Raw genomic sequence first — 27,150 nt, forward strand, 5'->3', positions numbered from 1 at the left:
CCCCTTCCCTTCCTTCCCCTCCCCTCCCCTTCTCTCGGCCGCTCCCCCGCAGCGCCGCCTCCTCTCGGCCGCCGGTACCCGGTGGCGCGGGCCCGCCGCCATGTCCGCCGAGCAGGTGAGCAGCCTGTGCGAGCAGCTGGTGAAGGCCGTGACGGTGATCATGGACCCGGCCTCCACGCAGCGCTACCGCCTGGAGGCGCTCAAGGTACGCGGGCGCGGCGCTCCGGCCACGCGGGTGCCCTCGCGGCCGGGCCCTGGGGGGCTGCTGGGGCCCCGGGGGGCGAGGGAGGCGGCGGGCTGCGGTTGGGGGCCCTCAGCCTTCTGATCGCCGCGCGTGTGCGTGTATGTGTGTGTATGTGTGTGTATGTGTGTGTATGTGTGTGTATGTGTGTGTATGTGTGTGTGTTCCTCGACAGTTCTGTGAGGAGTTCAAGGAGAAGTGCCCTATCTGCGTGCCCTGCGGGCTGAAGCTGGCTGAGAAGACGCAGACGGCCATCGTCCGGCACTTCGGCCTGCAGATCCTGGAGCACGTGGTCAAGTACGGCCGTGCTGCTGCTGCTACTCGGGGGCGGCCTCGGCGCGGCCCTCCGGGGATGAAGGAGGGAAGGGAATGGCTTTGGGGCGGGCAGGGTTGCTCAGTTGGCTCACCTCGTCGCCAGATGTAAACGGGCACGCAGGGTTATCCGTGGGTCTCCGGCCTTCTCCATGCTAACAAAGAGGCTTTGTGTCAGCTCGGTTCTGAGGGCCGTCTCTGTTGCCTCTGCAACCCCGATGCTTTGCACTTGGCTGCTGTTTTCCAGCTGTGTTCACCCCAGCGATGCCACGGCTTTTTCATTGAGGGTTTGGGCGGTGGTGGGGATGGCGGGCTGTAGGGTCTCATCCTCTCCACTTTAGGTAAAGAGTTCAATGAGAGTCAAGTTGGAGATCTTTAAACGTTTTGACTGCCCTCTTTTATTCACCTCTTTTTAACACTTCTAATCAGGTACCGCTGGAACAACATGCCTCGTCTGGAGAAGGTTTACCTAAAGAATAATGTCATGGGTCTCATATCCAGTGTAAGTGCCTTCTGGTCTCTGATGGGTCTCATATCCAGTGTAAGTAAGTGCCTTCTGGTCTGTGATACTGGGTTCTTTCACTTGGAGATTGAAAGTGGGAGCAAGCAGGAGCACCTGCTTGTTTTCTAGCACCAAGGACCTGAATTCGAGACTGGAGTTCGTTACTCTCTTGCTTTGCATCCCTGATTGTTCCAGCACCTGTGTTGGCCATGTCATCTCACGTGGCAGGAGCCTGTGAGGCATGTACAAGCTCCTTCTGATTTCTTAGAAAGAGGTTCGGTAAACAGAGGTGTTTTATCCTTTGCAAGGATACTAAAGCTTTGTCCTGTTCACATTACAGTTGTGGTTGTTGTCATGACTGAGTGACTTCCCTTTGAGGAAATGACTTTTGGTTCCCAGATTTTACCAACTGTGGATGCCAGGGAAAGTAACAGTGCCACTCAAATTAGCTGGGATGTAGATTTGCCCTGTGCAGTTTTTCATTTGTTCTCTGTTGTTTAGAGTACTTGCAACTGCTCTGCAATTTTATGTCAGAATTACAAGTGTCTCATGTTTATTTGTTTGTGTAACTGTGCCCTTCTTCTCTGGTAGGGAACTCAGAGCATTCTAGAGGAGGAAAGTCACATTAAGGATGTTCTGTCTCGCATTGTGGTGGAGATGATCAAGCGTGAATGGCCTCAGCACTGGCCTGATATGCTGAAGGAGCTGGATACTCTCTCCAAGCAAGGGGTATGAACCACCATTGTCTGTCCTCTTCCAGTCCCTCCTGGAGGGGGTTTGTCTTCCATCGCTGTGAGGAAAGCCTCAGAAAAGCTTGGGAGCAGTGGAGGCAGGTTGATGATAGGCTTGAGGAGTGCCTGTATGATTCAGTGTATGATTCAGTTATTCTGGGAGAGAGAGAACTCTTCTTTCTTCCCAAAATGTGACTTATATCTTCACATAGTGTTTGCTTTCTACATCTCCGAGCTTGCTTCTGGGAATTTTAACATTTCAACTGTGCTCATGGAGTTTCTTTCATTTTGGGGTATCAGGAAACTCAGACAGAACTGGTGATGTTCATCCTCCTACGTTTGGCAGAGGATGTGGTGACTTTCCAAACCCTGCCAACCCAGCGGCGGCGAGATATCCAGCAAACCCTCACCCAGAATATGGAGAAGATCTTCAGCTTCCTACTAACTACCCTGCAGCAGAATGTCAACAAGTACAGGCGCATGGTAAGCATCTCCTCTCATTGGCTTCAGTTGGTACTTGGAGGCATTTGGAAACTGGGATGCAACTCACAGGTCTTGGGAAGCAAATGCAGAAGCCGTCTGAAAGCTGCTGCTGTAGGTGTGAGGCAGGGATCTGCTGTGCCCAAGGAAGGCTGTGCTGATTATAGCACACAATGCTGACAGGTCTTGCACTGATAGTTTGGATTTGCATTGTAAATGGCATGCGTACCTTGTGAGTGTTGGATTGTGCAGCTGGCTGATGCTCAGGGTGGACAGCCAAAGGAATTGTGGCAGGAGCAGGTAGATTTGGGATAGTTTGTGTAATATACAGTGGTAAAAAGGTGTTGTCCTGGACGCACATCTACTGTTGTTTGCTGCAGTTGTGATTGTGTTGATGCACCAAAATGCAGGAGTTTCTGGTGGCTCAGCAATACACATGGGCTTCTCTAGCCCATTCTTCCTGGAGTTCAGGTCAGGAGGCACTTTTCTGCCAAGATGTGGCAAGGAATACTCTTACCTTTTGTTCAAAGAGACTTTTCCTGAATTCTTATGTGGAGGCATGCACGTTGGTCAGGATAGTGAAGGCAAATGTTACCCCAGTCTGTTCTTCTGTGAGGGAGGTGAATTTGAGGGAGCGAAGCAAGTTCAGAAACTAATCTATAAATAGGTTGCTCAGGTGTATCTCTTGTGCTTTCCTTTTGTTGTTTTCTTCTGTGAATTGGAATCCAGAGTCACTTTTAAATGTGAATCTAGGAAGGTGGAAAAAACATGTACTACTTGCCCTCTGTTCTGGTACATTGCTGTGCTGAACAAACTCTCCTGTACAACAGAGCATTTTCTGTGCAGTTCGTGATGGTGGGTGGGCAACCCTGGTGTGTTTTTTAGTCTGGTTGAAATGCATTTCCAGGTAAGGTTTGAATTGCAGTGCTTAAGGTTCTGAAGTGTGGCTGCTTCTGCTAACGGTGGAATCTTTCTGATTGGCAAGGTTGGAGCACCCCAGGAACAAGAAGCCCTCACCACTCCACAGGTTAGCAGATCTTTGAGATGTTTGTGCACAGGGTAAATTCTGAGGGTTGGGTGTTCAGTTACCTGTCTGCACACTGAGACTGGGGGAGATGATGGACAGTTTCCCCAAGAGTGCCATGTGCAGTGCTTTTAAATATGCATTTCTCAATAGTGGTTCAGTTGTGAAACATTTGGGACACAACCAAATCAACATAAAGTAATTGCACAGAATGCGTTGATGGACTGTTTCCAAACCAAAACCTTGCAGACAAAGGGAATTCCTATGGTGCTTTTGCATCTGAAAAGTAAACAAAACTTGTCTATCTGAGGAACTCAAACTGCATTTGCAGTTTGCAGGTAATAAGATGATGCAAGCAGTGCATTGGCACTGTTAAGTGCTTGGGACTGGGAGTCAGGCCGTAAGCTCTTGCCCCAGCTCTCTTTCCAGCTTCCATTCTGACCATGGACAAATTACTCATCCTTCTCACAAACTAATCTCAGTAGATAAAAGCCACCAGCGTCACTCAGAGGCTGTCTCTTGGATGTAAGATACTCTAGAAGGTCAAATGCTGCTTCTTTGGAAGCTTCCAGGAAGCACCAAAATGCCTTTTCTTCTTGTCCCTCGTGTCTCCCTGGTGCCTGCTGACTGGAGTGTCATCTCTTGGATGAGAAATAAACTGTGGCTTAACTTGCAATTGAAAGTCCTGTTGTCTTACCTGCCAGCAGTATGCAGAAGTGGTTACGATGGCTGTAGCAATGCGAGCAGGAGACTGTTGCAGCCTCTTTCATTAGGGAGCTGTTCCATGAAGCTGCACCTGTCTGTGTTCTCGAGAACAAGCCCATCCAGCAGTGGCTGGGAGTGAGTATGTGCTGTAGCTGCTCATTTACCATCTCTCTCTTCTTTTCTTTTTCAGAAGACTGATCTGGCTCAGCAGCCAAAGGTGAGTGGAGCTGTGCGGATTTAGTGCAATAGTCATTTTTAAAACCAAGACTGTTCAGAAACAGGCTTCTCCTAGGCTTTGCATCTATTACCTACTTATGGGTTTGTTCACCCGTTGTAGAAATAGCTGAGAAGAGGGAAGTGAGAGATGAACCGAGTGGAGAAATGCCAAGATCTTAGCTGATGTCCTCTGTGTGGGGACTTGGACAGACCCTTTTGCTGCCTCCTCATTGTCTCAGGATAGTTTCTGATACTGCTTTTTTCAGAGAGTGGACAGTTTTAGATGGGAATTGGTGTTTCTCCTTGGCTCTGAGCTCTTGCCTCTGTTCACAGGCCCAAGCAAACTGCCGTGTGGGGATAGCAGCACTCAACACCCTGGCTGGCTACATTGACTGGGTGGCCCTGAGCCACATCACAGCAGACAACTGCAAGCTCTTGGAGATGTTGTGTCTGCTCCTGAATGAACCTGAGCTCCAAATAGGAGCAGCAGAGTGTCTCCTAATTGCTGTCAGCAGAAAAGTGAGTTCTTCCTCTTCAGCTCCACTGACTCCTGTTTGTTTTCTTCCTATATATGTATATGTATATATATATATGTATATATATGTATACCTCCTATATAATTCTTTGGACTGAACAATGATATCTTTGCCATTTTACTTAAGGAAACAAAATTAAAATTTGACTGCTTTGTGTCAGTGACATTTGTAGTAAATGCCATGCCAGTGCAGCACTTACAGCAGTTGTTGGAATGCTCCAGCTTCTGTGCTTCCCTCTCAGCACTGGAGATCACCATTAACTTTTGTTTTTCCATTTTCTGCAACTAAGAAGTGGGAAATACTGTCACCTATCTGTGTCATCTAGAAGTTCAGATCAGTGACAGCAGAATCTAAACAGGTGATTGGACCCATACGTTCACAATCAGCTAAGTTTGAGGCTGAGTATTTAGCAGCTGCCAGTCTGCAGTGAAGAAGAGTTAATGTCAGAGTATCAAATCTTCATTTTTAAGTTCCTATGGTGGGGTTGCTGGGGGGGAGAATTGTTGAAATCAAAGATATCTGTTTTTTTTCCTTTAGTAACATTTTTTAATGAAATCCTTTTGTGGATTGCAAGCTTCTCTCCAGGTGAAAGAACAACTGAGGATCTTCTAACCTCGTTTGCAGATGGGAATAAGTAGTTCTGCTCTAATCAAAGCTCTTGGTTTACTTTGTACATAGGGGAAGCTGGAGGATCGGAAACCTCTGATGGTCTTGTTTGGAGACGTTGCCATGCACTACATTCTCTCTGCTGCCCAGTGAGTACCATCCTGCTGTGATTGTTTCACACAGAACTGCATACTAATAGCTTTCTAGGTGTAGTTGGTTGGGTTAGGAGACAACAAAGCCATCATTTAAAAAAAAAAAAAAAAAAAAAAAAGAACCACCCTGAAAAACTGCTGGTTTTTTTGGATCCTATAATTGTAGGACAAAGTGGGGTAAATACATCAGCTTCCCCAAGCTTTTTCTTCTAGCCTGAAATCAGGATCAGAGGGACAGAGAAAGAAAGGAAATTTTAGAAGTTTTAGTTGTCAATAGAGCAGTGTTTTTCATGATAATAGCAAAGGAGAACCCCTCTGTAGAATCTAATTGTTATAGTGTTCTCTTATATACAAGATAGTTGGTAGTGTACCTGTTATTACAGCGTAACTGTGACCCTGTTTTTCCCTTTCTCATTCCCAGGACAGCAGATGGTGAAGGCCTGGTGGAGAAGCACTATGTTTTCTTGAAGAGACTTTGCCAAGTATTGTGTGCACTGGGCAGCCAGCTGTGTGCATTGCTAGTAAGTCTACTAAATTCCAGCAGCAATCTTAGCAAGGACAGTTTCTATATACGGCTGGGAGCAAGGCAGACCTGGTGTGACATGGGACCAGTGTCCTCTGTGCACGTTTGGTAGTCCTAAGGTTTTCTCCACACTTCTGGAAAAGACAGAAGTTACTTTCCTTGCAGATGGGATAACTGGATCCTGCTGAGTTATGGGAATGTAGGTTTAAGGAACCTTGTCTGATTTCAGGCTTCTGCCATCAACAAGAATGATCTCCAATAACCTTTTCAAAATGCTGAATCTTTACTGAAAGTTGCTTAAGTTTCTTTCTGCTGCTGTAGAAAAACTACTCGAGGAAATTGCTTGTGTTGGAAGCTGTTTAAATTTCACCACTAAAAGTGACTTGGAGTATACCTGTTTGTTCTACCAAGATTCTCTCAAGCTTAAAGAAAAAAAACCCACAGTGTTAGTTGTTGAGATGAAAATGCACAGCAGTGCTTTGGACACAATGCTGACTTCTGAATTCCCACGCCCTCAGTTCAGCACAGTGCTTCTACAGCAAGAAGGGCAGGCTTGCTGAGAGCTGCTGCTTGTGAGGGGCTAAGGTAGCCAGCCTGTGTGGAGGTAATAGAGCAGAGAAAATTCTCACAGAGAGGGGAAATTAAAAAAATTGAAAATATATCCCTGGCAAGAATGGGCAGCAAACAAATGGTGAGTTATTACTTCCAGTGCGACTTGTTAGTCCATTGGGAAGTAATGAAACAGGGATTTGAATCACCTCACACAGATTCCCTTGAGAGAGGCAGTACTGAGTTGTACAGCTTCAGAGTGGGGATCTTCAGGGCACTGAGTCGTGTTATTTTAGTGAGGAGCAGCAGAACTATGATTTTATGACATGGAGTGAAACTTCCTTTTCCTGACAAACTTTGCAGTAAGTTCCTGGTAAGAGATGTTCACCTGTTTGACACAGGAACCATTTAGAGGAATGGGAGTGAAATCTTCTGGGTTTGTTTGCGTGTGAAATTTGCAGTTTGTGGTTAAAAACTATCCAGTTTAGGTGCTGATGGGTAGGAGCAAAGCTGATACTTGGCAGCAGCAGCAGTGGTTATGATTTGGTTCTAAAGGAAGTCTAGTATCTGACTAGTCACCCTTTGCTCTTAAAAATGAACATGGTATTGTCAGCAGTACCCCCAAGCTGGTCAGCAGGATTTGCTACTCCTTAGGCTGCTAGTTCCAGGCAAAAGTTCACTGTTATTTGGTTTTGCCTCTGTTCTTTCAGTCTGTGGCCTTGGATATAAGCACTCCTGCTTTACTTTTGAACCCAGAGTGACTTGTAGTTAGTATCCTGTATAAAACTGTTTGTCCTCCTAACAGGGCTCAGATTCTGAAGTGGAAACGCCCACCAACTTTGGAAAATACCTTGATTCATTTTTAGCCTTCACAACTCACCCCAGCCAGGTATGTAGATGACCAAAAGTCTTGTGTAGGTCTATGTAAGAATGTGTGACTGTATAATTAAACTAACCAGTGACAGCAGAACTTCTTCTGCCAGGTATTGCTTTCTAATCTCTCCGTTTCAGATAATAAAGTGGAAGACTGGGTGATTTCTCCTCCTTTAATACCCCAGTAGGAATGATATCTGACAGAAAAGGGCTGAGTAGAGAATCTAGTGCTGCATCTGCACCTGACCCTAGTATTTATTAAGAGAGATTTTTGCCTTTTTGAAAGTTTGGATGGAGCCTGCAGGGTGCCTTGGCTGCACATAAATAATCAGTGTAGTTTGTTCTTGCCTACTGATTACAACACTGGAATGTTAGCAGTAGAGATGGCAGTACTGAAATCCTTTTCCATTCCTTTCTTTTTCCCTCTCTTCCCCATCCAGTTTCTGCGATCTTCCACCCAGATTACATGGGGAGCCCTATTTCGGCACGAGGTTCTGTCTCGCGACCCCTTGTTGCTGGCTATGATCCCCAAGTATCTTCGTGCATCTATGACCAACCTCGTGAAGGTATGTGGGAATTCTGGTGTGAGCAGATTGGTGTGAGAAAATGGTTATGTGAACACGGCCTGTGGCTTGTGAGGGAGAAAATATATTTTTACTGGAAGTGCCAGATGTGGTCTCTGCTGAGGGCAAGATCTCAGGCTACTGAGCAAACAGCTCCATCTTGGCATTTTGCTGTCTGTTCTTTCTGTCTTCATCTCCTTCAAGTGGTGGTAGCTGTGATGGTCAGCTTCTCTTCCCCTTGACCTTGTCCATTGTATTCTCTAGGTGGGCTTTCCCTCTAAAACAGACAGCCCCAGTTGTGAATACTCTCGTTTTGATTTCGACAGTGATGAGGACTTCAATGCCTTCTTCAACTGTAAGTTGCTCTCACTTCTTGTGGATGTTGTTGTATGTGCCTTTCCTCTTGTTTTCAGTTGCTGGCTGAGTTTGGAGACTGCCATGATGACTTGGTCAGCTTGCAATTGCAATTCTAATTCCAAACTATTTCAGCCTGGAACTTGGAGCTGAATGAATTTGGGATTTTCCTGTGGAAGCTCAGGCATTTCATTTTATGGTTTCACTATCATATTTTCTATTTCATTTACTGGCCAGCTAAGAGGTCAAGTAGCATTTGCTACTTAGTGTTGAAGATATACCTTGTGGTGACCTAGATAAGGAAAAGAAATGGCCTGGATTCCTGTTAGGAGAGTTAGTTAGAGAGTTAGGAGAGGAAAGCAGCTTATGAGAGACTGTCTCTGTCATTCCAGAAAGAAAGTCTGTCCTGGCCTTCTAGGAAGATTTTGGTTCAGTACCGATTGCAAGGATTGAGCATATAGATGTATATCATATATAGCATATATCTATATGCATATAGAGTAGCTGACCTTAATCATAATCCTAAAACAGCAGATGAAGAAGCCTGGATTTCAGTTATTTTGTATTTGCTTTCTTCTTGTGTTTTACTTCCTCTAAATGAGTTTGGCTGTCTCTGGTTGGTGTAGTTTGATTCTTACTTAAATTCTTATCTTACGGTTATGTTTGAAGGTTTTGAGAGTTGCATTTTTGTATTGTTCATTAGATTGCTCATTTTACTTAACTGTAATTAATCTGGTTGGGACTAAATGCACAGGAACAGAATCTAAAATAGTTGTAGGGGGTTAAATGGTCTTAAACATTTTTAACATACATGAGAAAATTGGTTTGAAACGTGAAGTAGAACTATTTGGTCAGACATCTGTTAAACATTGCAAGCTAGATCTGTAGTCGGTAAAGTTGTTTTTTTGTGTGTGGTCTTGTCCTGGAATGCTTTGGAACAAATTAAATACCTGTCTCGACTTTGCTTTTGCTCCTATCTTTGAAAATGAAAACAAGACTTCCTGCTTTGGGGTGGGTCGTTGTTCTTTTTTTCAGTTAGCGTTGACTTAGCAGCTTTTAGAACCTGTCACTGAACTGGGGTGAGTTGAATAATGTGGAAAAAGTGCATTTAGCCCATGAAATTGATAGTAATTTAATGCTGGTTTGATATCTGCATGTCTCTTAACGCTTTGTAAGCAGCAAACGTGTTGTTTAAGGATTATTTATTTTAGTGAGTAGCAGAGACTGAGTTTTACTGTGCAATTCTCATAATTCATAATTGCACTTTAATTGAATTTGGTTTTGTGTTAATCCATTGCTCTTCAGTCATTTGTATCTCTTTGAAAAAAATGTTTGTCTTATCTTTGATATCTTTATTATCACTAGTTTACTCACTGTTTATCTGAGATTACTATACAATATTGACAGAGCAACAGACACAAATGTTCCCAGGTCTGCAGAGCTGCAGGTGAGCTTTAGGGAGGGAGCATTTGTGGCATCAGCTTGTTACAAAGTTACACCGTTTTTCACTGCAGCTTTCCGAGCCCAGCAAGGCGAAGTGATGAGGATGGCTTGTCGTCTGGACTCTCGAACTGGCTTCCAAATGGCTGGGGAATGGCTGAAGTACCAGCTCACAGCTCCTGTTGATACTGGACCCATGAACTGTAAGTTTTTTGGGAAAGTAAATTAAAAAATAAAAGGGATTTTAATTCAAACCAAGAAGGAACTTCTTTGATGTTTGTTTATTTATTTATTTATTTATTTTTTGGAAGGGGAGTCAAGAGACTGCAGTAGGTTTTTAGGCTTTCAAAGTCTTTGCAAGTTGAAAACAAAAGCAAACTAAAAAATTATTCTTTGCAGTCTGCTTCTGGAATAACTACTGTAGAGCTCCTGGTGAGCAGGAAAGCTCCTCCTCTGTACATCATTTTTCTCTCTGATACAATTTTGCAATTATTTGGGCCTTGTCATCTCTGTAGCACTGTTTTTGTCCAGGGAAGTTCTGCTTGACTGGCAAATCCCTCTGTCAGTAACCTTGATTCCTCCTGCAAAGGAAGGCCACTTTGTGTTATATAAAGTCACAGCGAGTCCTGTGTCTTAGGTTCCCTGGTAAGGCAAATCACACTGGAGTAGCTTAATTGCTTTCAGTGCATTCCTGCTATACATCTGCAGGGAGAGCTGCGTGACAGGAATATTTGGGAGTGCTAAAATGATGCAGTGTGGGAGCTTATAAGCCTGGTGTTGTGCATGAGCAGAGGAGCGTGGTGAGAGCTGCAGTGTTCTCTTCCTTTCAGCGAAGACAGGCGAAGGTCTCTGCTCCATCTTCTCTCCATCCTTTGTGCAGTGGGATGCCATGACCTTCTTCTCAGAGAGTGTCATCAGTCAGATGTTTCGGACCCTGGATAAAGAGGTATGTGAGCCACGTGCTCCCTTGCCTGCTCTCCTGCCTTGTTCTGGGTTGACTTAAATGGTGTTTGTTTTTGTCAGCCCTATTGTCCTTAAAAACTCTGTTGTTAACTCTTACCTCCATGCAGAAAAGACAGATTGTTTGGTGAGTGCTTCTCACTCACCATTCTTTAGATGGGAAGGATCTCATACTGACTTGCTGTCTCAGGTATTTTTTGGTTCTGGGTGGTGTGCCATGAAAGTCACTGGAGATGGCATGCTTTGACACAGTGCCTTGTTAGAGGAGGAGAGGACTGCTTAAGCAAAAATTTTCTAAGCTTATTCTTTTAAATCATCTTCAAATTTGACCCATTTCTTCTTTTATTTTCTGTACTTTTATCTGAGTGAGGTAAACTCATGCTCAGGTAGTGGGAGATCAGAATCAGATGAAATTTCTCTCTGCATTTTGTTCATGGGCAAATCAGAAAGAAAGCATTTTTTTCTCTTAGTCTCACGTTGACTGGTTTGATTTTTGTTCGGTTAGTCTGCAGTTTAGTTTAGCATTCTAATCACCATAAAATTTTTCCACGGGTTGCTGTGGTTGGTTAAGCATGGAATCTGTTGAACAGTTGAAAGGAAAACTGGGAGCCAGAGAGGGGAAAATAGCCTTTTCCAGAGGTACAGGTAACACTGGGCATTTCAGATGGATGTTTCAAGGTTGCTCTAGCAGCAATGCCAATGCTTGCTATCCACCTTCCACCAACAAGTGCACGTAGCATGCAGGTAAACTCAGATTTGCATTGCTTTTCCTTCTGCTTTTGAGAACAGCTGCCTTCACCTGAGAGGCCTGATATCACAGCACCAGCAACTCAGCCTCATTCTGAGGAGTTCTGTGGTATGTGCAACAGGTTGAAGCAGTGTTTTCTCCTCTTTTTCTCTCCTCCTTCTTCATCCCTACCCCTGTAGGAAATCCCAGTGAATGATGGCATAGATCTACTGCAGCTTGTCCTTAATTTTGAAACAAAGGATCCTCTCATCTTGTCCTGTGTGCTCACCAATGTCTCTGCTCTATTCCCATTTGTCACTTACCGACCGGAATACCTCCCACAAGTACTTTCCAAGGTATGTACTTGCAGACAGTGCTAAAATCAGGTAGGTTTTTAGGGAGCCATGGCCCTTTTACTAAATTTGGAGTAGTTTCAAGCTCTTGACATTCCTGTCAGGGAATCTTTTATGTTAAAAAAAGCAGTAAAACAGATTGAGTCTTGTCCAAGGAGAAATAATGTCAAATAATGAAAATTTTGCAGTTCCTAGCCTTAAATCTCAACATTAAGCATACACTGCAAGCAGCTAACACCATGTTTTGTTTTGAGGTTTCTCTGTGATGATGTTTTTAGTCTTTCTATTTTGTCAGGGGTTCCTTACTGACTTAATGAAATTGCTCCGAAGTCACATGATCTGTTCCTTGAGCTCAAAACACCCACAACTGCTAGACATTCACAAATGACATGGGCTTTAGAATTTTTCCTTCCTTTTCTCACAGCTATTTGCTTCAGTTACCTTTGAAGTTGTAGAAGAAAGTAAGGTATGTCTGAATTAATCTCTATTTATATTCTGTAACAGTTAGATCAGGTTTCATTTTATTTAAGAGCGTGCTGAGTTTGAAGACTGCACTATAGTAGCTTCTCAGCTATAGCCCTGCTTCTGGAAGGGGCTGTGGAGTCCAGGCATGAATGATCTTTTGTTGGGTGACATAGCCTTCCAAGCTTTGATTCACAAACTTAGATGGCTGCAGGTGTGGTGTAAAGCCAGAGCCCTCAAGTCTATGCTGCTCCTCCTGAGAGTAAAACGTATTCATTAGCTGTGGGTAGCCTTCAGTGGCTAGACTACGTGGCTATGAGCAAAGCCTGTAAAGCTGCCATTTACCTTGGGGAGGGAATGCTTTTAGTCGTGATAAAGTCAGTAAGACCCACAGCATCCTCATCCTGGAGTGAGGCTTGTCTGAACATGGGCTTTTTGGGTGGGCTGTACCTTTGGAGCAAGGTAGTTGTTGTGTGTTTGGGGTGCGTGTGGAAATGTTGGGGATTCTTATGTATACTCATCAGTGAAGAAAACTGTACATAATGCATTTGTTTCTTGAAGATACCCTGCATTTTTCTGAACTTTCGTTTTGTTGCATTGAAGTTTGTTGTGTCTGTCCAGGCTCCTAGAACTCGAGCAGTGAAAAATGTGAGAAGGCATGCATGCTCCTCTATCATAAAGATGTGTCGGGATTACCCTCAGCTTGTCCTGGTATGTAAATTCAACTCTGTCCTGCCTCTATTTCGGTTGGATTTTGTGGGATCTTCAGTTTCCCATCTTCATCTTGGAAACAGCCTCCATTTTCCTTCCAGGAAACAATCCTGCTGCAAAAATGGCAGTGTTTTATTCTCTGCATCCTGCCCTACCACAAAAATAATTTTCTTCCTGAAAAACTGAATAGTAAAGTGATAACTTAAATCCAAAAGAGATGATGGTGAGGAGGAGGCAAGCAGCACTGGGTTCATTTTATGTTGAATTTCTGCTTTATCATGTATGGTAGTCTCAGTTGATTCGTTAGCTGAAGACATTATCAGACTCATCTTCAGACTTTCTTCTATTACTTTAAAGAATGAAGGAGTCAGAGGAGACTATTTGTTTCTGAATTAGCTTGAGGAGACTAGAAAATACAGATATCAGTGATTTGCTTTTGAGTAAGTCTGAGTAATTTTGTGTTGTGTTTGGTTTTGCTGAAGTAGATAGCTGGCACGCTCCTTTCTTCAGCAGTTTTGTATTGGGTGGTGTTGGGTGGGGAGCATCAGAGGGAATTGCTATTTGTTTAAACCTCGTTCTTGAGGATGCTGATTGAAGTAGTTTAGGAGCTCTGTTCTGCAGCAGCTATCAAGAGCCAGTAGGCTTATCTTTTGTAGGATAATGATAGAAGGGCTGGGAAGAAGAGATGTTCTTGTATGCTGAACATTCAGAAAAACTAGAGGCTGAGAAAAAGAGTTGGCTGTGTAGAGAAAAGCTCACTTAGGCATGCTGCTCCAGCTGTTATGAATAGCACAGTACACCCCAGAGTTTTCACCCCTGCCTTCCCCGGTTCTCCTCCGCCAAATGCTTGACTTCTCCAATTGGATGTTTTTTTCTAGCCCAACTTTGAGATGTTGTACAACCATGTGAAGCAACTGCTCTCCAATGAGCTACTTCTGACACAGATGGAGAAGTGTGCCCTTATGGAGGCACTTGTCCTCATCAGCAACCAGTTCAAGGACTATGAACGGCAGAAAGCTTTTCTGGAGGAGCTCATGGCCCCTGTTGCTGGCTTATGGCTCTCCGCAGAGATGCAAAGGTATGGGTCACTATTCAAAGCTCTGACTTGGAGGTATTACAGAGATAGTGTAGTGTCCCAGTAAAGAGTTAACATACCAAAAGAGGGTAGTGGGATGCCTAGATACCTCCTGTGCTCTGGGGCAGTTGCTGTGTGCTAGTAGCTCTCCTACCATTGAAAAATTGTCAGCTGAGTCAAAATGCTGTTTGTTGAATCTGGCTAGGTAGGAGTAGTTGAAAATGATAGGACACTTCCCAGCATGCTCAAAGCATTTGCAGAAAGTGAGATGTAAAAGATCTTGGCTCATATCCAGATGAAGCTAGGAAGCTGCGCTGTCCCGCAGCCCTGGGCAGCTGGGCGTATTTACCCAGCAGTGCTGTCTTCATAAAAGATTCAAAGGTCTTATGTTCCTATGGCTAAGAGAGCTGAGAGAGCTGTGTTTGTTCTTTAGTAGCCAGTACAAAGCTCTGTTCAAAGTACCGTTATACAAACAATAATGCCCTGTGCTGTCTTTTGCTGCTAGAGTTCTCTCAGATCCTGAAGCCTTCATCTCCTATGTGGGTGCAGACAACAAAATTGCTGATCCAGTCATGGAAGATCCTAGTGGCCTGAACCGCTCTAGGGTGAGTATCGTACCAGGAAAGGCATTATCCAGAGAGAGAGAGAGAGGACTCGCTGTATTTTCTTGCAAAGAAACCACTGAGTTTTGTTCCTGTCGTCATGTTCATTTGCCAAGTGAAACAGGCTTAGTCATCCTCAGTTAGAAGCACCTTGTGCTTACCTAACACTTCAAATAGTAATGCAAAGTGTTGCTTTTTAGATGGGATGATGATGGGTTTCTCTGAAAACGTATTTATTCAGGTTGTGCTCTGGCTGAATATGCTTTGTTCACATCCCTTGCTGCAGATAAGCTTTTGTGTGTACACCATTCTGGGAGTTGTGAAACGAGCTCGTTGGCCTGCAGCTATGGAAGAGGCAAAAGCTGGAGGATTCCTGGTTGGGTACTTGCCCAGTGGAAGTCCAATCTTTCGCAATCCCTGTACTGAGCAAGTCCTGAAGCTTTTTGACAACTTACTTGCTCTTATAAGGTGGGTCAAGTTGACTTCAAATCATTCATATTGTCTTAAGAATTTCTCAAAGCTAAACCATGATAAATAGATTATACGCTCAGAGCATGTTCCCTCAGCGAAGCCAGTGGGAATGCAGGCTGGTGCAGATGCCCAAGTACTGTTCCTGACTGTTCATGGTGGGGAATGGCACTGGGGTAACTGGAGCCTTCTGAACATTCATTGGCCTGGCCTACAAGAGTCCATCAAAGCCAATGAGAGCTTGGGCTGGGGTTGCCTCCCCCACCTTTACTGCTATATATCTGCCACACAGTTAATCATTACTTGACTAACATCTCTGCTCTGCCCTCAGCCCCTGCCAGGCCACCTCTCCAGTCACCACCAGGGCAGTCCCAGCTCTCATCACATCCTTTTTGCATTGTTCTTCTCTTCAGAGTTAAATCAAGCTGGTTTTGCTGAACGTGAATGTCAGTTTCCTAAAGCACTGCCTGCTATTGAAACCAGTGATTAATGCATACTCTCAAGCTGTTGCTGCCTTGCGGTTACTCTGCACACCACTGATGTTGTGTACATCTAGGGCAGTCAGAGGAGGGAGAAAGATAAGGCAGAAAAGAAGAATCCAGAATAACACCCACATTTATAAATTAGAAATTTGTCTCAGTGTAACTGCTGACAGTGGGCTTTTGCCAGTGTCTGGCATAATGCTTCTTGAGCTGTTTTGTTAGATAATGCTACGTGTTGCTTACCTGGAAACTTGAGGTCTGTCATTGGCAGGAGTCTGTTGAGAAAAAGCCTTTTCAGATACACTGAGATATTTCTGCTCCCAGATCTGTGAGGATGGGATCCTATCATTCATGCTCTGTCTAGACAGCTATGTTTGGTAGTCACTGATGAGCTCAGGACTGCTGCTTCCAATGCTGGACTGGTAGGACAGGCACATGCTGTATTGGCCCATCTCTAGCAGTGCTTCTCATCTCAGACCTCCACATAGCTCATTGAATAGTACTTTGGCCTGTGGGCAGGGCTGAACCATCTTGTTATGGCTGTGGTCCAGAGGAGCAGTTGTTTGTGATGGATTTGTCTTTAATCATGGAAGGCTGAGCTTTTGGGGCAGGTTGGATAGAATAGGGTGGGTACCACCCTGAACAGTGGCAGCCTTGTGCAGCTTCTTCCAGAGCGTGGAACATACTGTGGGATATCAGCTACATCAGTGCCCAAGATCTGAACAGGATTCAACAGGCACATGTATTGCTTGCACAGTTGCTATTCTTGCCAGAGCTCTTGTTACTAAAAACACCAGGCATCTCTGTTGCAACAAGCTCAGGAAGCTGTTATCCAACTGTTTTCTGTTGGACTTGTATTGCTCTGCCTGTGAAGAGAAGAAACTGTGCATCTGCTTGTTCACCACCTCCAGGAAAATGCATAAGCTATGTTCTCTTCAAGTATTCCCCCATCACCGTGAAGGAGGAGGCTACCTTGCTGGTTTTTGTCGTAATGCATCTGTGTTTTTTCAAGCTTTTCCTCTGCAAAGCTTTTCAGAATTTTTCTGAGCACTTGGTAACTTACATAGAGTGGTTCAGACTCTACTCAGATGTTTCCAAGTTTTTCTTGAAGCTGTGCACTCCAGTGAGAGCTAATGGCTGATGGAGAGCAAGAGATCCTCAACTTGGTGCCCCTCCTGGCTGCTTCTGGACATAGAGGTCTTTCCAAGTCTGACAAGTGCAAACTCAGAGATGCTCGCTGTGAATGTTGAATCTTTCTGGAGAAGCAGGAGCTGGTGCTATGGTGTTTCTGGTACATTCCTTTGATGCCTTTGGATGCTTTTTCCGTGTACTGCTCAGTCTCTCCTTAAAATGGATCATACAAGAGAATATGGGATTTGTAGCAGCCTGTCAGCAGATGAGAAGTACAGAGACATGAAGGCCAGCTGGTTGAAAGCATCCAGCGTTGAGGGTGCATTAACTAACATGGTTGCACTACTGCGAGGGGATGGATGCTTCTTTTATCACTGTGCCATCCAGGACCAGTGCTGCTTATGTCCTTATTCACAGAGCAGGTGTGGAAGTCCCTTTGCCCAGTGGAAGAGAGGTGGTGTTAGTTGCCGAGTAAGCAAATCTGCAAGCAGCAGCTGCACAGGTCCTCCTGAGCAGCTCAAGTGAACTCTGTGTCAGGTACTGGTATGCAAAAAAGGGCATTTTGCAGGCAGAGCATTCGGGTCTGCTGCCCTCTGGGCATTGTGTGGCATTTTTCTGCTGTGTTTGCTGGTGGATGGAGTGAAAGCTTCTGAACTGTTGGGTTTTGGCCAAAGTAAGCAGTTTGATGGTAAGAACAGTGAAGCAGGATGAATGAAAGTCCAGGTAACAAGGAAGATAAAGTAGCTTTGAGTGGCATGGACAGCATGGTGTTTTCCCTGCCAGCCTATATTTCGGTGCCTAACCATCTCAGTAGCTATGTTTATGGAATGATTTTGAAGTTGCTTTGTTAATCATTGCTTGCAGCTTTTTGAGTGATGATTTCATCTGTGGTACAACATTTCATCTAACTGCTTTCTCGCTTCTGGTTTAAATTGTTTTCTCTTGGGTTTAAACCCAAATTACACAAATCTCTAATCACCAATTCAGTCTTGCCTTTAGATGAAGGCACTTCCTGGAGTCAACAGTTACATTAACTGATGGGCACAGGACCTTTATTGTGCTGGGATTTGTGGATGTTTTCAGTTGTTGGGGTTTTTTTTGTTGTTTTTAGTTTTTTGTTTTCTTACAAATGGACTGAAGAAGCATGGCAAATTCTTTGCATAGACCAAGGCTTTTCTGGAACTTCTCTTGATGAGTTAATGACAATATCAAGGCATTAGTGCTGGTGAAATAATTGTTGGATAGACATGGGATTCTGCAGCATTTTCAGTGTAAACAGCTCAAGGTCTAGGTCAAGACTTCAAACACGGACTGTTCCAGAGATCTCATCTTTTAGCCTCCAAGCCCACTTCTTTAGGCATCAGTCACTCTTTCCAGCAGAGCTGTGGCCATGTCAGAAAATACATTACTTGAAGTCTTGCAATATCCTTTGCTTAAAGTATAAACATCTCTTGAATTTTGTTTTTCCATGCTTTCCTGTGTGTGGGATGTCCAGGAGTGCTGCACACTGATGAGTTTCAGCTGGACCATGCCTCAGGGCTACATCTTCATCACGTACAAGGGTTGTTGGATGCTTTTTTAACTCTCGTGGGGAGTGACTTATCAGCCATTTTCTGGCACCAAGGGGGCCTTGCTAAAATATGAAGGGAGATTGCCTTGTGAGTGAACATCTGCTTTCCCAGTTGCCAAACTTGAGAAAATGCTTCAAGGATTCAAACAACGAAGAACCATGACCACAGCTTCAGGATGTGACTGTCTGACCTTCCTGCTGGTGTTGGAGCAGCGGGGTCCCAGCATTCATCCCACAGTGCCACAGTCCTTGAGTTTGCCCTGCTGCCATCTGCTCAGTATGAGGCAAAGCCAACATTGGCTTGGAGGCAGCAGGAGATATACAGGAGGAGAGCTGGTTTTAGCAGCTAGGTTTCAGATAGCCTCAAGCAGAAATGCACAGTTTCTGAGTCACTGAAACTGCATTGTCCAAACTTTTGGAAGAGGGGCTGCTCCCTGGTCTCTCTTTGGGAAAAGTCAGCTGCTGTCCCCTTTGAGGCCTATTGCATGGTTTGAGACCCAGCCCAGAATGAGAGTATGAGTGGCTAAGAAGTGATTTGTGTAACTCTTACGACACTTAAATACTTGCCTTCCTCACATGCAGTGAGCAGGGAAGTATGAAATACAGAGAAAAATGGGATAGCTGTTGTTTTGGAAATAACTCAGGCTCTCTGCAAACTCAGGCAGCGATCACTGCATTGGGGTTGCCAGGATTGTGAACAGAGACCTTCAAAAAAATATAAACAAATCATTAAGACATGAGTGAAAGCTGAGACTCTGGAGAACATACTGAGGTCTACCCGTGCTCCCTTCCCCCAGCCATTCCCGTGTATCCCCCTGCTTTGGGAAACGCTGCTCTAGGGGGAGATACTGAGTTGCCCTTGATCACCTCTAGCAGCAGGTACAATGGCATTGCAGTTTTGGAGGAGGCTGCAGGATTTGTGCTGTGTGCAGCTGGCGACACCCAGAGTGGAGGTCTGAGGTCTCAAAGGAGAGAGGTAGGTGAGAGAGACACCCCCTGCCAAGTCCAGCTCTGAGTGTCAGTGCCCTGGCTACGAGGGGACCCATTTTGGCCTGGATGGCAAGAACCGGCCACCTGTGGCAGAATTGGTGTCCCTCTCGGAGAGCTGATCACGGCCACCTCCTGATGACGTGGAGTTGTTCCCAGTCGGATGTGTTGTCCAGGGGGCACCTGTGTCTGCCACGAGTAACACCTGCATTGGACCAGTGTTCTCCCTAGAGCCCCTCCGATGCCGCCTGCCATTCTGGGGACTGTGACCCATCCCTGAGGGGCAGTGTGTGTATTTGGAGCTGAAACAGCCCCTCCCTCTGCAGGGGACTTAGGTGCAGAAGATCTCTTGAGATGACAGAGTCTGTGTCTTGTCGGTTTTTAAAGCACATTCATATCCCTTTGGCCAAGCTAAGAACTGCTGGGAGTTCTTACTGTCAGTGCTTGCAAGGGGTGGGGTGAACCGAAATAAGTAGAAGGGGCAGCCAAGAGATTTGGGACATGAGGTGGAGTCACTCCATGTCTCTGTGGGGTGAGCTTCCCCAGTATTTTTGCAGGTGGGGAAGGGGGATCCCATGCACACGTGCTTGGTCTCACCTTCCTCATCGTCTGCCTCAGAGGAGCTGTTCACAAGCTGAAGGAGAGGATCCCACTGTCAAGGGCAAGAGGGGTTGACCCACATGTATATAAACCAAGTGCTCTTCTGTTTCAGGACTCACAACAATCTCTACATGCCAGAAATGGTGGCTAAGCTGGGGGAAACATTTGCAAAAGCCCTAGACATGCTGGAGGTAGAGAAGAACGCCATCCTAGGTAAGGAACTTCTCTTTAGGAACGTGTGGGCAGGTTTTTCAGGGCTATTTGAGGTAGTGGTCCACTGATAGGAGATGGACAGCCAGCTTTTTCACAGTGTTTGCAGCTCAGTTCTGCTTTGAACCTGCTGAAATGAAAAAACGACTAGTTTCAAACAGATCTATTTCTTCTGCGTGAAATAAGGGCTTTCCATCTAGGTGCTTACCAGCAAGGCAGGAGTCTGTGCAATGTGGCACTTCAGGTCGCAGAGTCTGGGGCGGTTGTAATTGTCTGCCTCTGAGTAGTGTTCAAGCAGGAGTGAGTGCAGAAACTTGTCCCAAAGGGTAGGAGCCAAGTCCTGCAGTGGCCCTGCCACTTACTAAACAGACACTTCTGAAACCTTAAAATAGATTGGAGACAGAAGCCTTTCCAACCCAGCAGAAAAGAGTGGTCTTGTGGATAAAAGTATAAACCATTACTCTTGAAACTGCACTCCTGAGGGGTGTACTGTTCCCCTTTCATTAATGCAGCTGAAGTTTTATTCTTTCCCACAGGTCTCCCTCAGCCTCTACTGGAGCTTTATGACTCTCCTGTTTACAAAACAGTCTTAGAAAGAATGCAGGGTTTCTTTTGTACCCTCTATGATAACTGGTAAGTGCGCTGGATACCCCAACACAATCCAGCGTAGCACAGCTGGAGCAGCGGGTTATTGCTGGGTGCTGATATGTTCTAGACTTGTGCTTTCCACGTGCACTGCGTTCTCTAATATCCAAGTACTGTGTGCAGTGGCGAGCTACACTCAGTGGTTGTAGCCTACCAGACACATGGAACACAGCCACTGGAGAATGTACCCCAAAATGTGGATCTGCTTTTTAGCTCTTCCACAGTCATGCGTGAGCATACATCAGCACTTGGAAGGGCGTTTTACTGCTTGACTGCTCACTGAATCATTGTCCCTCCGCAGATGTCCTAGGAAAATAAAAGAAAAAAGAGATACTATGCTAAAATTGATAGTGTTTAAGAAACTTGATAGTGTTTAAGACTGTGGCAACTGTGTAATCTCAAGATGACAGCGCTTGCAGCCTTTCCAGGTCACATGCAGGATACCTGTTCTCTAGCACAGCTGCAATTAACCTGTTCTTTATTGCAGTTTCCACATACTGGGGAATGCAGGCCCATCCATGCAGCAGGATTTCTACACAGTTGAGGGTCTTGCCTCCCAGCTCATCAGCTCAGCTTTCATCAACCTGAACAACATTCCCGATTACAGATTGCGTCCTATGCTCCGTATCCTTCTGTCACTGTCTTGGGCCAGCCAGGGAGGCTTTGAGCACGTAAATTGAAAATCTGGTGGCTTCCTGACATTATTTTAAGTATGGCCAGGACAAAACAGTCAGAGGAAAAAGCTGTCGTTTTGCACTTGTGCTGGGTCCTTGCCGTTTCTTCCCACTGCCCTGTAGGTGCTGTTTAGTGAGTAGCTGTTAGCAGTGGGAGAGAGGGAGTGGGCCCTTCACCTTCCTAGGTGAACACAGCATGCTATCAGTTGGCCTAATAGAATGGGCTGCCTTGGGCACTGTAGCGACAGGCCGTATGTGCTGTCTCTTCCTTAACTGGTCTGTGCAGGTGTGTTTGTGAAGCCCATGGTACTCTCCTGCCCTCCAGAATACTACGAAACCCTTGTCTGCCCCATGCTGGGACCACTCTTTACCTATCTGCACATGGTAAGAAAACAGATTATTCGATGGCTGCTTCTTGGCAGCCCAAACTCCTTGTAGCAGCTGGCAGCAAGCAGAGTGTGAGAACTTCTGTGTCTGTCCAAAGTCAGCAGAGACAAGGGCAGAGCCTCAATACTGAATGGCTTTGATGCTGTTTAGGGGAGCAGATTTTTAGATGCTTTGAACCCTGGCTTTCCCACAGCACCCCTTGATGCGAACTCAAACTGTTGGTTATTGAATCCTCAAATTTTCAGCCATGAGAATTTGGAAGTGAGAAGCTTTTGCTTGTGTCCCCACATTTTCTTGACAGCTCACTCGAATTCCCAGTGTCTGTACAGACAGGTCTTCGTGATTGTTCATCACAATTAGCAGCAGTTCTTGTCCCACTCAAAGTGGGGCTGTGTTTAAAGCTGTTGTGCTTCTGTTGAAGGCTATTGTTGCTTCCAAGTGAGACTGCACTAAGGTTTCTTTGCAAGGTGGAGTCTTCTTAGGAAGCTATTGAATCTTCTCTTTTGTCTTGGTCTTCAACAGAGGTTGTCTCAGAAATGGGAAGTGATCAACCAGCGAAGCATTCTCTGGTAAGCTTCAGCCCTTAGTGAATACTGAAAGTGAGAAATGGGGAGTGGGATGGAGCTTATTTATGTCTTTTACTTAGCCTTTTGCACACAGAAGAGCCCTGTCAGTAGGGAGCTGGAAAATACTTGTTCTTCTGGGGCTCTGAGCTTGCAGCTTTCTGGTTTTGCTCTTGGACTTGCTATATGGTAATGTTAGTGAGGAATTTGCTTAGCCCATCCTAATCTGTCCACAGCTGCATCTCAGTACTCCTCTTTGCTGAGAGAGTGGTGGTCTTAACCGGTCCATGGTCTCACTCACTGTCCCTGTGTTTACTGTGATGGTGATTAGCTCCCTGTGCTTTGGGCAAGGGAAATACCAAGATACTGTCTCCCCTCACACAAAAACCTCTTATTTTCAGTGAGGATGATGCTGCAGATGACAACCCTGAGTCTCAGGAGATGCTTGAGGAGCAGTTGGTCAGGCTGCTGACCCGAGAAGTCATGGATCTCATCAGTAAGTGAAATCAAGCTGGGTCCACTGCTATGCTTGGGATGTTTGCCCTGGAAAGGAACTACAGGATTTCCAACTTGCAGAAAAACTTATTATAATGGCTAGTAGCAATTAATGTAATCATTAGGAGCCAAGTGTGAAACAGATCTGTCAGAATCTTACCTCAATATAGTAAGAGATTACTTTAAAACCTTCAGAAGAAAGGTTTGGTTTTTTTTCTTTTTTGTTTTGTTAACAGTTAGGGCTCTGTGGTTTCAGCACTGTCCCCATAGGAATCTGGTAATCCTTTGGAATTTGGATTCTTCCTTTCTGTGCCCTGGAGCCAGATACATGACATCGAGTCATGGACAGCCTGAGTATAGTGGTTTTTTTTGCTGACAGAAGCACCTCTCCCCACAAGCAATCTCCTTTATTTCCTTTCCCTTTTTCCACTGTTGAATTTTTGCTAGTGTGGTTTGAGCAGAGAGGCAGGGAAAATTAACTCCACATGGAGTTCACAGGTCCTCAGCTTTGTATCTCTTCATCAGCCTTATAGTGCTACTGTTCTCCAGTTTTAGGCTTCTAATGATTTTGTGCATTCCTAGTTCTTAGTTATTTGAAGCAGCCCCCGTGCAGCAGGTTCTACTGTGGGAGGATTCTTTGAGTGGTCATTTTGGCCTACCAGTTAGTACACTATTTGCCTTTTATTGCTGTGCTTTCAAATTCTTCATATATTTTGTGAGAAGAAAGGTCAGGGGAGACCTGGAGGAAGCTTGAAGCAGCTGTGAGCCCATTAGAGAATGCAGGATCATCTTTGCATGTTCTGAGGTAGCATCTTGCTTCTTCTGCTCAATTAACAATTGTTTTTGCAGCTGTTTGCTGTGTTGCTAAGAGAGGTGCTGAGCATAACTCTTCTGTTGCTGTGGACGGAGATGGTAAGTAAATGCCCACCTTTGTCTTCCCACCCTTTTGGTGCAACACAAACACCTTTCTCGTTTGTTGATGAAAGGGGAGGCTGGCCTGCAGATGGAGATGATGAGGGATATTGTGTGGTGTGCAGCTTTCAGCTCAAATCCTGCCCAAATGTTTCTGAAGACCACAGAAAAAGAACAAAAAACCAGCCTAGCCTAAGTGTGAATGTGCAATATGATGTGGTTTATGGGGTAGCACTTTGGAGCAGCTGATTCTTAAGGGGTCAAGAGGAGGGCTGAGCTGAAGAGCGGGTATTCCTGAGAGCTGGATGGAGCTAGTTAGATGCTAATTCCTGCCCCACAGAGAGTGGGTGCTGTCTGCTTGGAGAGATGCCCTGGCAAGCTGTGCCAGCAGGCTGACTGTGTGCTGTTCCTGGGTTCCCAGCTCAGATCTTGCAGTGTCTTCCTCAGTCCTCAGGAAGCCCCATTCACAGTGCTGCTTTTCTCTCCTGTGCAGATGATGAAGCAATGGCCACGGATGTGACTCCTCCTGCCAGCGCAGAGCTGACAGAGCTTGGAAAGTGTCTGATGAAGCAGGAGGTAAGAGCATGCTTTCATTGCCACCGTCCTTTCTGTGCGCTCTTTGTCATGCATCTCTGTGGTACAGATAGTCTGCTTCAGCATCCCCAGTGTGGGAAACTTCTTTTCAGACTATAGATGTTTTTGGAGGGCTGTGTTAATTGTTGCAGAAGCCACAAAGCACTGAGGGCTTGGAATCCAGTGTAACATTCAGCTACAGTGTGTCAGCAGTTCTGTGGGTGAGGCAGAGGGCATTCAGCCCCCTCAGCGCTTCCTGGATTTGCCTCCGTGTGCTGGGCTCCTAGCTTCAGATGGAACAACTCTACACAGCTGCTGCACCTTGTGGTACTTGTTAGGTGCTTTTCAGCACCTCCAGCTGGAGCAGCAGCAGCACATAGAATGTAGTCTCTTTGGTTTGCTTCTTGGCTGCTTTTTTGGTATAAATCCTAGAGGTGGAAAACATCTCTTGACTGGTTTACTCCTCTTACTCATTCTCAGGATGTTTGCACTGCTTTGATGATCACTGCCTATGCATCCCTCTCCTGGAAAGACACCTTGTCCTGCCAGAGAACCACAACACAGCTTTGCTGGCCACTGCTCAAACAGGTACATACAGCAGGAAGGTTCGGGTACATTCTGGCAGAATTGGGAGAGGAAACTGTGAAAGTAGTGAGAATGAGAAGCGCGGCTGCTTCACCCCTGGGACCTTTTCCCTTGAGAAGGCTGAACTGCTGTAGGAGGACGATCGTGTCATATCCTGCATCTGTGCTGATGATGCTTCTTCCCCAGGTGCTTCCAGGCAATTTGCTGCCCGATGCCGTGTCCTGGTTTTTCACCAGTGTGCTGAAGGGCTTACAGATCCACGGGCAGCACGATGGCTGCATGGCAGCTCTCGTCCATCTGGCTTTCCAGATCTACGAGGCCTTGGTGAGAAACTGTCAGCATGCCAGCTTGTCTGAGGGTTGGTGGGAAACCCTTGTCTGCTTAGAGGGGCACAGAGAAACCAGCGGCCCTCAGGGAGGGCAGCTGCATTGACCGTACTTCTCCTTGCAGCGTCCTCGCTATGCTGAGCTGAAGGTGGTGATGGAGCAGATCCCAGACATCCAGAGGGACTCGTTGGAGCAGTTTGATTCAAAGCTTCTTAACCCAACGCTGCAGAAAGTGGCGGACAAGCGCCGGAAAGATCATTTCAAACGCCTCATAACGGGTTGCATTGGGGTAGGTGATATCCTGGGGGAAAACAAGTCTGTTTCATCTAATCCCTGTGCCCTGCAGAAGCGTCAGGGCAGTCAGCCTGCTTGGCTCTCCCTGCCCACCCCCTTTTCCAGCCAAGAGGCTGTTGCAGCAGATTCTGACTGTTTGCCCCCTCATCTCACTGAGAGACCTTAGACAGGGGTGCCTGTAGGGAACTGGTTGTGGAAACACTTGAACAAATCTGTGAAGTGGGTTCTGGGCTTTTGTGAAGATGGTGGAATTGGATCCTGATGAGCTGACTTAGAACGTGGGGTAGTAGTTCTGCTGATTGTTACCTTGATGCTCAATTGGGAAAGACCAGGTCTGAGATTCCCCCCACCTCAGAGATGCAGGCACACTACCCTGAGCTGACTGGGGGCTTTGAGGGTGGTGAAGACTGATACGTGTTTGTCCTCTGCAGAAGCCACTTGGGGAGCAGTTCCGCAAGGAGGTTCATATCCGGAACCTCCCATCTCTCTTCAAAAAGGTGAAGCCATCACTGGAGACAGATGTGCTGGAGGTAAATGAGGATGGAGAAGATCTCACTGTGCTCTTTGAGCCCTGAACCTGAGATGCCGCAGCCATCTCCTTCCCTACTTTGTATTTCATCTCTTCTCATAGTAAGCACACTAGATTCTCCTTGTTACCACCTCTCAGAGCATTTGTCTCAATAAAGCCCCTTACAGGTCCTGTCCCATCCTCCTCCTTACAATGGGATGGGGTCTGTGGTGGCATCTGCTCCAGTCTGTTAAGCTTTCTCTTATTCCTTCCCTTCCCCTACACTGGATGAGCATCTTTAGACTTTTGTGTCTCTGCAAGGTGGGAGCTGAGCCCATAGACTGTTAGGTAAAACCTGGTCATCCTATAGCCTTGGGTCACTCTTACTCCACTTCTTCATCCTTTGGGGTTTAGGATTAGTGCAAAGTATAATGCAGTATGTGAAAAGGGGCTACCTTCATCTTTCTGTGGGTGCTAGTAGCCAGGCTTTGCAGGGGATCCATCAGGCAGTGCTGTCATGCCTACCATGCTTGTCTCTAGTGGACTTGTGTTCTAATGGATCCATTTCCCTCCAGGATGCTGGGCTGAGGGCTGTGTGCCAAGGAAGCCTTGCAGTGCTCTAGGATCTCCTTGAGATCAGCCTTTTTAAGGTACAGCTCCTCTGTGGGAGGCAGACACCATCATACATATATATACATATGTATGTATATATATGTGATCATACAACTTGTTCTACCCATAGCCAAATGAAAGGCTTTGACTTCGTGCTAGCTTTTCTTGGATATCCTTAAGGGGGAGCAGGACAGATTTTATTTTTTTGTCTTTACCATGCCCTGATGACGGCCAGTGCAGGGTATACAAAATCTGGACCAATACCTGAAGCACCTGCAAAACAAATGAGATCTCCTCACCCTCTTGCTGTGGAGGTGACAGGAGTCTGTGTTTTCACCCAGCCTCGTACTTCTCAGAGGAGTGTAGTGGGGCAGGAGGAGCGGGGATTGTACTGCAGCTTACAGGGAAGAGCCAGGACAGAAACTGGGTTT

General features: G+C 45.7%; 1 protein-coding gene across 2 annotated transcripts; it reads left to right on the forward strand.

The window, feature by feature from the left end:
* Positions 1-100: 100 nt before the first annotated feature.
* XPO5 (exportin 5) lies at positions 101-26,174 on the forward strand (the record flags this gene model as incomplete). Of its 2 annotated transcripts, none has more annotated exons than XM_079550691.1 (32): positions 101-205; positions 417-538; positions 983-1,055; positions 1,647-1,784; positions 2,087-2,269; positions 4,186-4,212; positions 4,545-4,730; positions 5,426-5,502; positions 5,927-6,026; positions 7,383-7,466; positions 7,891-8,016; positions 8,278-8,368; positions 9,882-10,010; positions 10,638-10,753; positions 11,695-11,850; positions 12,272-12,313; positions 12,913-13,020; positions 13,899-14,098; positions 14,601-14,700; positions 14,984-15,165; positions 20,048-20,148; positions 20,682-20,778; positions 21,278-21,414; positions 21,751-21,848; positions 22,374-22,420; positions 22,816-22,910; positions 23,759-23,821; positions 24,315-24,397; positions 24,875-24,982; positions 25,166-25,303; positions 25,430-25,594; positions 26,031-26,174. In XM_079550691.1, the coding sequence occupies 32 exons, from the start codon at positions 101-103 to the stop codon at positions 26,172-26,174; spliced, it is 3,621 nt and encodes a 1,206-aa protein (XP_079406817.1). The 2 variants fall into 2 exon arrangements, with proteins under 2 accessions (XP_079406817.1, XP_079406818.1); XM_079550692.1 differs by having other exon boundaries at positions 12,931-13,020.
* Positions 26,175-27,150: the final 976 nt, after the last annotated feature.

This window comes from Tetrao urogallus, assembly GCF_951394365.1.
Source record: "Tetrao urogallus genome assembly, chromosome: 2".
Classification (NCBI taxonomy): domain Eukaryota; kingdom Metazoa; phylum Chordata; class Aves; order Galliformes; family Phasianidae; genus Tetrao; species Tetrao urogallus.